The sequence below is a fragment of the Larimichthys crocea genome, chromosome XIV (genome assembly GCF_000972845.2).
Source record: "Larimichthys crocea isolate SSNF chromosome XIV, L_crocea_2.0, whole genome shotgun sequence".
NCBI lineage: Eukaryota > Metazoa > Chordata > Actinopteri > Sciaenidae > Larimichthys > Larimichthys crocea.
In genome coordinates this window covers 630,789-645,127 of record NC_040024.1, presented here as the reverse complement: position 1 = coordinate 645,127, position 14,339 = coordinate 630,789, and the positions used below count along the sequence as shown (strand labels likewise).

At 42.3% G+C, this 14,339-nt stretch overlaps 2 protein-coding genes across 3 annotated transcripts; one reads left to right on the top strand and one right to left on the bottom strand.

Annotated features, from left to right (window-relative positions):
• Positions 1 to 1,656: 1,656 nt before the first annotated feature.
• Positions 1,657 to 10,070, top strand: zcchc4 (zinc finger, CCHC domain containing 4). Of its 2 annotated transcripts, XM_019271015.2 has the most exons (13): positions 1,658 to 1,880; positions 2,324 to 2,442; positions 2,519 to 2,601; positions 2,687 to 2,959; positions 4,078 to 4,158; positions 7,144 to 7,216; positions 7,290 to 7,440; positions 8,105 to 8,205; positions 8,591 to 8,712; positions 9,211 to 9,286; positions 9,368 to 9,419; positions 9,557 to 9,704; positions 9,829 to 10,070. In XM_019271015.2, exons 1-13 carry the CDS (start codon positions 1,793 to 1,795, stop codon positions 9,950 to 9,952), a joined length of 1,491 nt encoding a protein of 496 aa, XP_019126560.1. In that variant the 5' UTR covers positions 1,658 to 1,792; the 3' UTR covers positions 9,953 to 10,070. The 2 variants fall into 2 exon arrangements, 1 of the variants encoding a protein (XP_019126560.1); XR_003463754.1 differs by lacking the exon at positions 9,368 to 9,419 and having other exon boundaries at positions 1,657 to 1,880; positions 9,829 to 9,853.
• Positions 4,165 to 7,137, bottom strand: si:dkey-219e21.4 (nuclear factor 7, ovary). The gene is made up of 7 exons (XM_010746052.3): positions 6,860 to 7,137; positions 6,206 to 6,433; positions 5,590 to 5,685; positions 5,244 to 5,480; positions 5,136 to 5,155; positions 4,925 to 5,055; positions 4,165 to 4,849 (listed from the first exon to the last, which is right to left on the bottom strand). Exons 1-7 carry the CDS (start codon positions 6,926 to 6,928, stop codon positions 4,251 to 4,253), a joined length of 1,380 nt encoding a protein of 459 aa, XP_010744354.2. The 5' UTR covers positions 6,929 to 7,137; the 3' UTR covers positions 4,165 to 4,250.
• Positions 10,071 to 14,339: the final 4,269 nt, after the last annotated feature.

Genomic DNA, 14,339 nt, shown 5'->3' with positions numbered 1-14,339 from the left:
ATCCGATTACATGTGCAATATTATTTATATCATGCCACTTACCGTGATACCATGCCACTTAACTTTGCAATATTATTTATATCATTCCACTACTTTTGAAATTTTTTACCTTAGTACTTGTTTTGAACCTCTGTACAATTGTTTTTTGCCCTTTTATTTGATTCTACTTCTGTAGTGTATATTACACTTTCTGCTGCTGTAACAAGTGAATTTCCCAGTTGTGGGATACATAAAGTATAATCTAATCTATTTGTCCAACAAATTAGCAACTAAGCAATAATGCATATTGACTGATGTACAGTAAACTGAAGATTTTGTTTCCTGGTTTGTAAACCAGGCTTTACAACATCATTTTAAAAAATGATGCTTTCATGATCTAATTCATATAACTGCAATAATTAATGTACAATCACAGATGTAAAAAAAAAAAAAAGAAGAAAAGAAATTAAAGCCAAACATTTAGACAGAGATTTAAGGTCAGTGTCAGTTCAATGAGGGAGGTGTGTTTTGTTCTGTACACACACCATGTTTACATGCACGCCCCGACTCCATCGCAACATTCATGCTTTTACTTTGAAGGACACAACAAGACGCTTGCCGTCTCATGTTAGGTAACAGAGGGCGTCCTGTCTGTGCTCCGCTTCAGCATCCAGCAGACTGTTCCCGAGCTGAGCTGAGCTGAGCATCCCCGGGCTGATAGCGCCACTGCGCTTGTAAGCGTTACCATACGTGGGAATTGTAGTTTTTGAAGAAAGAAAGCATCAATGATAATGGGCGGTGTGAGGCTGAGTTTGGACTACAATCCCGTTCAGCGTAAACACACTGCACTGCGAGAGGGAGACAGAAGTGTGTTTGAGCTTCAGTCCTCTTTGTGTTTGGAACGCATGACTGAAATGATTACCGCAAATAACATGAATAAATAATACACAGAAATACAGAACAGAGCCACACGAAGCAGTTTACCAACTGAAGACATTTTCTGTTTGTTATATGAGAATATTTTATGTAAGATCTGACATAAACCCACGCGGTTTGTTTCTTTTATTATTATTATTATTATTATTATTATTATTATTATTATTATTATTATTAGTATTATTATTAAATGAAATGTTTCAACAAATAAAGACATAATCCAGCACCATAAGTTACATTGTTATGGACACACGCGTCATTTAAATTGATTTAAGATACATAAGTCATAACAAAATGAGATAATATCTAACAAATTCCTGTTGTATATCTGCATATTTATAGCATTCTGTGAATATAGTGTGAAACCCACTTGGCAATAAATCTGATTCTGACTGTACGTGTAGAAATGTTTACAGAAAGAAATAATGGGAAAAAAATAGAAAATACAATATTTTGTATGTAAAATCTTATCTCAGGTTCTATTATTATTTCTTATTAGTTATGATATGTTCACGGTCCCTCTCTGTTTGTGTAAATGCCTCTTCTATTTAAATGTGTGTTTATACATTTAAATGAATAAAACACAAAGAGTTATGAATGTATTCAACTTTAGCTGTGACGTCATTGTCCCTAAGTACAAAATAATTGCTAATTTGGATAAAAATGAAGCCGTAAGTATCAAATTAATCGGTAAATAAATTGTAAACATATATCGTGTTTTGGTTTGTGGTCAACGAGCTTTTACTGCGACACCATCCCCGTGACGTCAAACCTGCGCGACTGGAAGCAAGCAGCATGGTATCCAGTTGTCCGGCTGAACTGTCGTGTTAAGAAGTCCCAGTCGAGGTTCATTAAGTTTTTCTACCTTAACAACAACATGGACACGAGCGAGGCGAACGACGACACTTTGGGAATAGAGGTCATTCTTCCAGACGGCGGCAAACCGGCGCCATGTTGTCCGCACGGTGAGTGAATGCGTAACACCAAACTGCGTTAGGAAAACTTCAATTTCTGACTGTTTATTCGGTTTATTTAGTTACACTGTGCTTAAACTTCGAACATTATGACATTACATGAATGTGTAATATGTTTTAATAAATTCGGCTTATAACCAGAATATAAAACAGCTCATATAACAGTAAAATGTGAACTAAAATGAGTTAGACAGGCAGCAGTAGCTCACTTGGCTTGGGACATTTGCATGTGAACCATGTGTACATAAACGTGTGTGTGTGTGTGTGTGTGTGTGTGTGTGTGTGTGTGTGTGTGTGTGTCTTCTAGATATTTTGAAAGAGCTATGTACCTTATTTGGTTATGTTGCAACTAAACACACCGCCACTTTAGTGGTGAATGTTTGTGTGACATTTTTTTGTTACTTAAAGAATGTCCTTTGTCTGTGTCCTGACAGGTCCAACCTTGCTGTTCGAGAAAGTTGGCAAAGGAGGAGAGAAAGGCCGGAGGTTCTACGCCTGCTCCGCCTGCAGGGACAGAAAAGACTGCAAGTTTTTCCAGTGGGAGGATGAGAAGGTAAGCAGTGTGGATCGTCACGTAGAACAGAAACACGTACGACACGCTGATGTTTCATTGTGAATTTGTTCTGAAGGTGTCGGAGGCCAGAGTTTTGGCCAGAGAGGCAGAGAACCAGTCAAAGAGACCTCCGTTCACACAGCAGGAGTACTGTAAGAGGTGAGGAAGACAGCTGCACTCCTGTTCTCTGAATTTTGTGACGTCAAAGTGACACTTTCTGAAAGGTCTGTCATCTGCCCCTCAGGTTCCGAAAGTTCGCCTCCCTCCCTCTGGATGAGAAGAAGTTCTGTCAGGATTGTCAGATTCTGCTCCTTCCGGCGGAGCGCGAGGCTCACTCCTCTCACAGATCCACGGCTGTCACCGCAGCTCAGCTGAGGAGGCCCAGCGCAATGCTCCGTCCTCTGGACAACAAGAAGAGCAACGCCCAGTACCTGTTCACCGACCGCAGCTCCCACTTCCTGCTGGACACCCTGGCCGCTCTGGGATACAAGAGGGTGCTGTGTGTGGGCACGCCCAGGTGAGGGACATGTGTGCTCACCCAAATCACCTCCATTTTCCACCTAACTAACACTATTGTTTGTGTTTTTAGTTTTTGAGTTGAAGATTCATGTGTGTTGCTTAAAGAATTAAAAAATAAGTGAATCTTGGTGGTCTAGTGGACAAAGGTGCACACCATTATAACTTCAGCATCCCTGGTTTGAGTCCTGCAAACTATTCAATGAAGGAAAAGACAAAAACCTCAAATGCAAACTGGGTTTTCTAGAAGTAATGTGTCAGTTACTCTCAATAATCGATATTTGACTGTTTGTTTTTTAAAGGAATTAATTTCCACTGAGAAAATAGTCCCTAAAGCAGACTTTGGTGTTTGTTTGGTAAGCTGGTGTCAAACTTGCCAATGAAATTCAATACTGATTGATTAACTGACAGTTAAGACGCAAACTACTATCGAATTCATACAACTCAATGTCATTTTAATGGGAGTAATGTCCTGTTTAATAAAGAATATTTCATTATTGTGATAATTGATATAAGTGCTGGTATTTTCGTGACACATCAGAAAGAGTTCAAACACACTACTACACGGCTTTCCTCTGCAGTAGCAGACCTAACAGCAGCAGCTTCAATATATCTGCAGTCTACGAGGAGAAAACAAAGACTGACTTAGTTTTTTTTATTTTTTTTTTTAAGAGCGACACAATGTCGAGTAAAATTGAAAACTAGGTGGTGGTAAGATCATGGTTTGGATTCAAATAAGTTGAAGGGACCTGAACCGGCAGAATGCCCTCAAAGCAACAGAAACATGGTGTATAAACGTTGTGTTAGTTTCACATATCAAAGGTTACAATTCTGACACTACTGTCCCAATGACTTCCTGTTTGTCAGCTCTTGGTGTGTTCATAAAATAGTGTATGTAACATGAAAGGGACTAAGACACAACAATATGATATGTTTTTTTTTTATTGATCTGAACCAACTAAACTAAAGTACAGGTTCCAAAGCAATCCATGAAATCGTGAGAAGGGCCTTTTAAGAGGCTCTAAAGCTAAAGACAGACAAAACCGTTGACCGTCACAAAAAGATGAAATGACTGCAACACAGATTTTAATGATGAATAAATGTTGCTGTTGGTGTCAGACTGCAGGAGCTGATCAAGCTGCGGAACCTGGAGCAAAGCCATGAGCCGATGAAGAGTCTCCTGCTGGACATCGACTTCAGGTAAGTCCGAGTCATTTGTGTACCGTGAAGTATTCTACTGTACAGCTGCTCTCAGGTAACGGTGTATGTACATGGACGGAACACACCGAGTCTCACGGAGTGTTGAGATAACAGAGCTCCACGTGGTTTGGCCACATCTGGTTCTTCAGCGGTTTCAGGAAGCGCATGGCGGGGTACAGCGACTCAGTGAACTGGTGATGAGCCCTGTCGAACACCGGTGTCATGGCAGCAGAGAACTTCTGCAGGACGACCATGGTGTCCGCATCGTAAAACATCAGCTGGCCCTTGTCATAGTTCACCCACACTCCGATCTTCCTCGGTGCCGTTTGCCCGACGCCCTGGCACTCTACGTTCCGGTCGTTGTGCCAAGCGGAAAGTCGGCCGTTGCGGAGCTCCACGCACCACGAGTTCCTGTTTCGGCCCAGTTTGGCACCCTTGTCCTTGCCTTTCCTCTCCAGGCTGGCGTACGCCACGCCCACGGCCCATGCTGAGCTGCAGCGTACGTCCACTTCCCAGTAACTCTGAGCTGCCGCGACAGGAGAGCAGCACAAAGCGCAGCACACCTTGTCGAACTGGAGAGGATGCTCCGGAGCCGAAGAGGCAGTGCCAGAGAAGGACATGCCCCGCCCCTCTGAGGTCACTGCGATCTGGCTATGGCAGGTCTGCTTGTCAATGACCATGGGGGACGAATCTGGAACCAAACAGGATATTCGATATATTCTTGCATCAGAGATGAGACCTGGGGTCGTGTGGTGACCTAACGTACCTAACAGCAGAGTCTTCCTCTGCAGCTGAGCCCTCAGCTGCTTGGAAATGGAGGCTAAAGTTTTCAGGAGCCTTTGGAATCTCTCTTCATTCAGTCGGATCTCCTTCTCAGAGGCGTCTGGCTTCTTAGGACTGCAAGAGAGATCACAGATTATAACAACAGAGAGGCGTTGAGTGGAGCTGTACATGAGAGGGAGCTCGAAGTGTTTTACCTCACGTTCTTAGACTGGCCCTTGAGACAAGACACAAACAGAAATACTCATTAAAACACCAGAAGATCTCTTTACGACATATTTCTAAAGAGTGTTGAAGAGTCAGACCTTCCCGTCTTCCTCTGCTGCAGCGGTCTTGCTCAGCGCTCTCTGGGTGCTGCTGATGTTCTTAGTGAGCTGCTCCTGGTGTTGAGTCCACTTCTTCAGAACCTGGTCCAGTCTGGTCCTGGTCTTTCTCAGGTCCAGCTCCAGAGAGTCCAGGACGGCCTGCTCGTCCTGGTTCAGGACATGCCGCATGCTCTCAAAGCGCTCCCGAACCTGCTGCTTCATCACCTCCGTGCTCCTCTTCAGGGAAGAACATGGACAACATGAGGGGCCACATGAAGAGAGTGTGTGTGTGTGTGTGTGTGTGTGTGTGTGTGTGTGTGTGTGTTAAATGTGTTTTCGTACTTACAGAGAGGTCTGCCTTGCGTTTCTTCAGTGACTGGATGTGAGCCTCAGTCCTGGATCTCTCCGCCTGCAGCTCCTCCACACATCTGGTTAGCTGCTCCTGCAGAGTTACAACCAGGCTGTGACTCATCAGTGTATCACCAAGATGAGTTTTAGTACTACCAACAATTATAGATTTTTTTTTTTGGCTTATGAAAAAAAAAAAAAACTTCATAAGCCAATCCAAAAACAGTGAAGACATAAATCACAGTTGCCTTGAACCGGATTTAACTTGTCTTTTTTTTCCGTCCAACAGTCCAAAACCCAAAAATCCTTAGTTTACAGCCAAAAAAAGCAGCTGATCCTGGAAACGGAGTTCATGTTATGGATTTATTTGACCTATTTGGCCTATTTTTAAAAACTCACCAGTTATCAAAATTTTTGATGGCATCAATCAAGATTATTTTTGTTATTGATGAATCTGATGATTATTTTGTCCAAAATTAAAGCTAAAGAGAATTAACACCAACAGTTCATCGATCTCATTGATCACTCAATCACTCATCATCACATTCAGTACATAAAGCATCAAGTCTTTCAAAGCCGTAAAAATAACCCTGCTCCGTCACTCTCGTGTTTACCTGCGAGGGCTGTCCAGCGTCTGCGATCTTCCTCTGTAGTTTCGGAGAACGTGGGAAAGGTTGGATAGGCTTGTCAGTGCTGGATTCCAGCGGCATGAAGCTCAGCCTGTCCTGCAGTATGCTGTCTGAGCCTGCAGAGGGCAGCACGGGACCATTCTGTGCTGACAGAGTCTCAGCTGAACGTCCATTCCCAACAGACAAAGCCTCTTTTTCAGCCATTTCTGACGACTGAACAGAACAAACGCACATGAAACCTCAACCTGAGATGTTTTTGAACTGTTTTACAGCATTTTCTGTGTATTTGCTTCAGCTGTGGAGCGACCAGTTCTTCAGGTTTCTGAAAACGTGTCTGTCCTGAATCAGTGCCAAGCTTTTTACAAAACCCTTTTCATGACCTGCTCTCATTTTCTCTCCACATAAAAAATAAAAACATGAAAACACTGAAGAACAAAGTTTCACAGCTGTGTATGTTTAGCATTCAAAAGAAGGACATGTTGCATAATGCCAGGTTTCCTTCAGTCATAGTTCTATAACGTGGAATCAAACTTTAGACTTCTACGTGCTCACACAGACCTATATTCATAATAAAGACTAAAATCCAGACTAAAGTGAGTCTCTTTAGCTTCATTAATCAGGTTTTTCAGACGTTCTTACCTGCAGTCTCTTTGCACTGCGTCTCTGCCGCTTGTTTCTGTAAAGAATGTGCAGAGGGCGTGTCCCCATGTTACAAGCTTGAGCCTGCAGCCCACACACTCAGAGACCTTATCGTTACCTGGATACACACCTCAGGATCTGCGGCGTGTTTGCTAACTTTGTGTCTACTCACAGTTGATAAGTTTAAACTTGTTCTTGTTGTCGAGTTGGGATTAGAAAAAAGAAACCATCTGTCAGTGTGGTGAAAGTCGAATAACCTGATTTCTTTTGTCCCAATGTTTCAGATACGCTCAGTTCTACAGCCGGGATGAATTCTGTCACTACAACATGTTTAACCATCACTTCTTTGATGGGGAGGTAAGAGTTAAAACACTTGTGTGTTTCATGTGTCAGGTTTCCATTCAGCACAATAAAACTTGTCTCTTGTCAGGCTTCCAGCGCCATCCTGCAGGCCTTCCTCACAGAGGCCGATGGAGAGAAGGTGGTGATGGTGGCTGACCCTCCATTCGGCGGTCTGGTGAAGCCTCTGGCCAATAGTTTCTCGTTGATCTCACAGACATGGGGGAAGCTGCAGAGTTCTGGTCCGTGTCACGGTGGAGTTTGAGGGATTTTTCTACTAAAAGTCAACTTAGAAACAGTAAAACCAGTACAGCAATAACAATACTACTGTAATAATACCAGGTAGGGGGTCGCTAACAGGCCGTAAACACAACATTGACATATTATCGGAGTATAAAGTTGATGTTGCAGTAATGTGTTAGGCAAACAGTTGCTGTTTTACACATCCAGCAGACACAGAGAAAGCTTAGCATTAATTTAGATTCGTGTTTGTGTCCACCTGATGATCCCAAGTCCAGTGTTTACTCTCTTTTAGCTCTGTTTTTGGTCTCCACCAACTCCTGAGAACACTAGCTGTCTCTTTAGCTGCTAAATGTTTCACTATTTTCACCGGCTAGTTGCTAGTTTTGGGAATCAAAACAGTAACAATGTAGACCATTTAAAAAAAAAAAAAAAAAACCAAACAAGCTAAAAGAGGCTAAAATGCTCTGTAGAGATGCATTAGGTAATAATCCTCTGTTTCATCACAGTCATTTGAATCACTGTCCAGATACTTATTGTTGACTCATTGATGTTCATTGGTGCAGCTTTAACCACTCATGCAAAAAAAATGCAAAATGTATTTTTATGAATCTGCCACTTCCTGTCCAGTGTTCAAAGCTAACATTGACGTGTTTTTGTGTGCAGACAACAGTAACTCGGACATGCCCATGATGTGGATCTTCCCATATTTCTTTGAGCCTCGCATCTTAGAATGTTTCCCATCATTCACCATGCTGGACTACCAGGTATACCCACAGTGCATCACATACATAATCAGCTATAGAGATTAGCTGTGAGGAGAAGCTGTTTGGGATGTTGTTGTGTATCTGGAGGAACTTGTTGTGAAGTGATTTCGGAAACATCCATCGATGGTGTCATTAATTAGCGTTTCCTACTATGACAGATCAAACTGTGTGATGTGATAAAGGTTTGAATCTGATCCACCTGGATCCTCATGCCAGTTCTAAATTCACTGTTTAACTTAAAAACCTTTTGTGGTTAAAAAAACATGCAGTCCAGCAGTGATGGTCTGTCACTGGACTATAAAGTCACCACAGTTCATGCTGCTTCTTTCTTTTTGCAGACTCTAAATGAAACATTGAAGTCAATATTTGGTTTGTTTTCAACCAGGTGGACTATGACAACCATCCTCTGTACAAACACGGGAAGACAGGCAGGAAGCAGTCTCCAGTCAGACTCTTCACTAATATCTCACCCCGAGACGTCGTTCTGCCCAAAGAGGAGGGCTACAGGTATCAACACTTTAATCTGTCAGCTCTGTCTGACACATCCGATGATCTAATCCAATCACTGATATCAGAATGGACTGATAAATAACACCAGCACGGAAATGTTTTTGTTTAAAAGCTTCAAAAGGGCCCAAAAATTTAAATCATCCCTAATTTCCAGTTAATTCCCATGGAAAGTTTCTGGAAAGTTCCTGATCACCAAAAAATGTAAAACAGAGTCGCTGTTACATAGCGTGTCCACTAGAGGGCAGTGATTGTAAAACTTCATTCCTTGATCACACTTCTAATATTAAAATGGTGTTAGGGTTAGCAGTTTTGTATCATTGTTCCTTACTGTATCATACAGCATCATTAGTGTCACTTAAAATACCAAAATGATATCTTTTTGATAACTTTACTTTTTAATTGTAACAGGTATGTGATTAGGAGGAACTCAAACTATTGTAGTTTGATACTTTAAGAACCATGCAGTGACCATGTCATGTCTCTTCTTGCTCTTAGGTTTTGCTCTGTATGTCAGAGATTCGTCTGGTCCCTCAACAGGCACTGTACTAAATGCAACGTCTGCCCATCCAAGGTATCAAACAACTGTATGCATTATTTTAATAACTCTAATCAAGACACACATTACAACTTCTGTTTTTCTTTGTGTCTTCAGGATGGCCGAGAATGGAAACACTGCTCAGTGTGTGAGAAATGTGTCAAACCATGTACGTAAATGTCTACATTAAAGCCACATTCAGTCATATGACATGCAGTGATACATGTCAAGACCGACAGAAGTCTTTACATCACTACTTCACCTTTTCTCTCAATGAGTTTATTGAACTTGTCCCCCCCCCTTCAGCGTGGAGACACTGCCAGTCCTGCAGCCGCTGTGCCCTCCCAGACCACCTGTGTGGGCTGACTGAAGGAAAGGAGGGCTGCTTCAACTGTGGCAGCCTGAAGCACAAACGCAAAGCCTGCCCCGTCAAAGACACACACAGGGTCAGCAGGTGAGTTCAGAAAACCATCCCTGTCGTGGGTTGAATCCTTTCACTCCGTCACTCTGTTCAACATCTGTCTGAACTCGTTCTTCAGTGTCTGTTGTGATCGTGCTTGTCTGTTCTGCCCCTCCAGGCATCGGCCCGGTGCTAAGAGTGGAGCAAAAAATGTATCTCATCGTCACGTCTTCAAGGCTAAAGGCAAGAGGAAGTCAGGAGCAGCTCGCAGAGCGAAGAAGATGGCTGCTCTATCCGTGTGACCTCCACGTTCATGCAGTATTTTGTCAGCTGTGCAATCTTAAGGAAAGAGGTTCAACTCAAAGGACTGTTCTTAAAAGTGTTGACAGTTGTAGAATAATAAAAGTAATATGAAAAGACTATTTGCCTCATATCATTTATTGAAATGCATAAACACCAAATGTAATAACAATTTAACTTTAATGTAAGTTAATGTCTGTATACTGGCCCGGCCCCTCTGTCAAATTTTAGAACCCAATGTGGCCCACAAGTCAAAAAGTTTGCCCACCCCTGGGCTAAAGCATCGTAAAATGATAGCTGATGGAGTTTTATCACCCCAAGTTTTATGTTTTGGTTCAATCTTCTATTGCTCAGGTGAGAGGTTTTCAGCAAAGAAGCTGATAAACTCTGCACGCAACAGCAAACAGCAGTCAGAGCATCTGTCTGGTGAACATAGCGTAGCATTTAGCCGCTCAATCTCAGGAATAAGTGACTGTTCCTCTGACAGGTGATTCAATGACATGGTAAAACTCTGAATCCGATCTCTGAAATGGGTGATCGGGCACTTACATTAAATGCATCTTCAATGCATGGTGGGCAGACAGTACACTATACACCTTAGTAATTACACCTTTAAAGTATGTGTAATGTCAAAATAAATTTGTGTTCTGAGTTCGTCAGACCAAAGAAGAAAGTGTTATTAACCACCCAGCCAAATTTGAATGATCAAAAATATCAACAAGTTTATTAAATTACGTGTCAAAATCAGGTAAAAATGATTCTTAGCTCCAGGACTGTCGTGGTGTGTCCAATGAATGTGCCAAAACCACTCCCACTTGGCGGAGCAGAGCACAATATGCAAATTTTATGTTAATGATTACCGCGTGACGCCACACGATCTCGTTTTAGGACTGTAACAAGCACAGTATGGATGGTACAGCTAGCAGTATTATTGGTATTATTCAGACCTAAATTTTTGAGCCACCAGAACCATAATCTGACTCGGAGTCAGAGGGCATTGACCAACCCCTGGATCAAATCTGTTCATCCCAATTTCATTTAACAGAATGGTAAGTTTTTCTTCCTCCCATTTATGCTAGTTAGCAACCTGTATTATTGATTAGCATTACCTAGCCAATGTAAGTTATGCTATTCATAATCAGCAGCTACCTCCACACTCCAACTGTTTATTTTTTTACTTGTTATGCATCCCACTAGCATTTTGCTAATTAGCACCGCTGACTAACTTCTATACCGTTGCACTAGGTCAGGGGTCGGCAATTAGCGGCCCGCGGGCCAAAACTGGCCCGCCATCAATTATATCTGGCCCGCTAGATGACGTTGATTTATTTAAAAAAAAATTAAATTATACTTTTAAATCTTATGTTTTTGTCAAAAATACAACAATTCACAGATTTCACAACATTTATTGAAAAGTAGCTGATAATAGTAGCAGCAGCCAGAACATCTCGCAGCCTCTTTACTTACGCACAGGTTGGAACACTAATTGGCACGTGCGTGCACTGTAACTTGGAATAAAAGTGTCCTGTGGCCCTCATGCAACGTACAACGTGAAACAAATATGTTTCATTAAATAAAAAAAAATATAAAAAAAAACAAACAAGGTCGGCTCAAATATCAAATAGCCTAATTAAAAAATGCGAATGCACATCACGGCATGGGGAACATCTGGCTGCTCCTCTGAGCTTACTGTGCTGTTCCTGAATTAAGAAAATGCGCTTGTGCATATCCAGCCTCCAAGATTGAATTTTCTGTGTTTTGCCTCTGTCTCGAGAGCATATGCATTTTTGAATGCCATGCTTTGTCTCGTGGTGTCTTCTAATATTGTATCTTCAGACTGCAACAACCGTGTCGGCTTGGCATTAATAATGCAGGCTGGTCCTGTATTTGGATCAACTTTTCTTTCGTGCTTTGACAGCGTCATTTTGCATCGATAGCTAGCAATCTTCAGCTAATGATTTCCACAGCATCCAAAACCAAAAACTGGCGCTTGTATACGTAGTTACGGCAGGTTGCTAGGGTATGTGCCTGTTTATGACAGACTCCAGGAGATGCGCCAGTGGGTGTAACACAGCACATAGAAGCAAATTGATGTTTTAAATTAAATTAATGCATTTTTAAAGTTAATACGTTTATTTTTATAATAGAAAAATAGAAAAACTTTTTTTTCAGGAGGAAAGCCTGTCCATGGCCCACGATGGAATGTCAGAAAAAAATGTCCCGGGTCCAAATTTATTTTGCCGACCCTGCACTAGGGGTGCAGAGTTTGTTTTAATTTTTTGTTAATGAACCACCGCGTGACATCATCCGTCTCGTTTTAGGACCGCCCACAAAATCCTGGACTGAAAACTGGTGAAAAACTGTTTGAACATCTAATTCCACATTCCGTAACACATCGTTCAAAGTCTTTTCACGTTTTTTCAGCAAACTATTTTCCAACATATTTATTGGTTTTGTAGAAAACATGGATGCCTTTCACAGATTTAAATGTATTAACAGGTGTTAATATGAAATCACTATCAGAATCTGGGGGGGTTTTGGGAAATGGGGGGTTGTTCCAGCAAAAATCTCACACCTACATGTTAGTTCATGAAAATCTAAACGTTCTAACCTCTTGTCTATATATTGAAACATGGTTGTGAATGTTAGGGTTAGAACCTGAATTAGTATCACTGATAAACACCTGTGTTTCAAATGGCTGTGTAAAAAAAAGCAGCCATTGTTCCCCGTTCAAATATTTACATTACCTCTCTCTTAGTTACTGTTTTATGACGAAATATATTTTTATATTAACAACATTCTATAAGCTCCGCCCCTTTTCTTGAAGCTTTGATCTCTTTATGAGAGATTCCATTCCATACACAAGGGACACAAGCCCAGCACAAAACTGTAGTCTTTCGGTACGATTCATCTGACAGATCACGTTTAATCCTTTTTCAAAAATTGGAAAACATTCGGTAGACCTGGTCATCTTGTGTCTTGTGTTTGTGTGGGTACTTTGGTCACAAAGTCAATGCGGGCTCTTCTGGATCTCATCCTCCTCCGCCAACCAATCTAATAACTCAGACCTGTTTCACGAACAAATGACTTGAAGTTACCTGTGCCAACTCGCTGCCTTGTTGGACTCAACAGCTTGCCTCCCATGGACAGCATGAGCAATCCTCCAGTCAAGTCGCCGTTCCTCCTGTCAGGATGTCGCAAGTTGTGGAGGAAACAACAGGTTAACGAAATATGCGTGCTGCCAAGGTACTGCCAAGTTCACGTCCTCCATGAGACATGAACTGCTTCACCAGGGTTGTTCTTGATGGACTCAACAGCTTGCCTCCCATGGACAGCATGAGAAATCCTCCAAGTCAGTCGCCGTTCTCCTGTTCAGGATGTCGCAAGTGTGTGAGAAACACACAGGTTAACGAAAATGCGATACTGCCAAGGTACTGCCAAGTCACATCCTCCAATGCGGACATGAACTTGCTTCACCCGGTGTCGATGGACTCAGTTGCCTTCCCATGGACCGCCTGAGAATCCTCCAAGTCACAGACGCCGTTCCCCTGTTCAGGATGTCGTAACTTGTGAGGAAAACACAACAGGTTACACGAAATATGCTGCTGCCAAGGTACTGCCAGTCACGTCCTCCAATGAGACATGAACTTGCTTCACCCGGGTGTCTTGATGGACTCATTTGCCTTCCATGGACAACATAAGAAATTCCAAGTCAAGTCGCCGTTCCTCCTGTTCAGGATGTCGTAAGTTGTGAGGAACACACACAGGTTCAAGAAATATGCGATGCTGCCAAGGTACTGCCAAGTTCACATCCTCCAATGAATGACATGAACTTGCTTCCCCCGGGTGTCTTGATGGACTCCGTTGCCTTCCATGGACAACATAAGACATCCTCCAAGTCAATCGCTGTTCCTTCCTCAGGATGTCTTAAGTGTGAGGAAACCACAAACAGGTCAAGACAATATGCATGCTGCCCAAAGTATGCCAAGTTCCCGTCCATGTTCTCTGCACAGAGAGTTTCCACAAGCTGTTGCTTCCATGGCATTCAGCCGTATGTTGGGTGACCACTAGCCGTTGATTCAGTGTTATTTTCCACATTCAACATTTGGCCACATTGCAACCTTCTCCTGGATTTTCTGATAGTTTTCTTGTATACCCTGTTATCCTGCTCACTTTGGGATGCCCTTTGTGTCATTGCCGTCCTTTGTGCCAGCTTTCTCCACTGGCGTAGGCGGCGCCACATTGATCCTGTGTCAGAACATCCACCATCAAGGCGCGCACGCAAGCACCTTTAAACCCGTCCATCTTTGGTCGTTATTGGCTCAGCACTGTTACATATCCAGAACAAAAGTTTGATCCGATCATGTATCTTCTTTATACATGGATCAA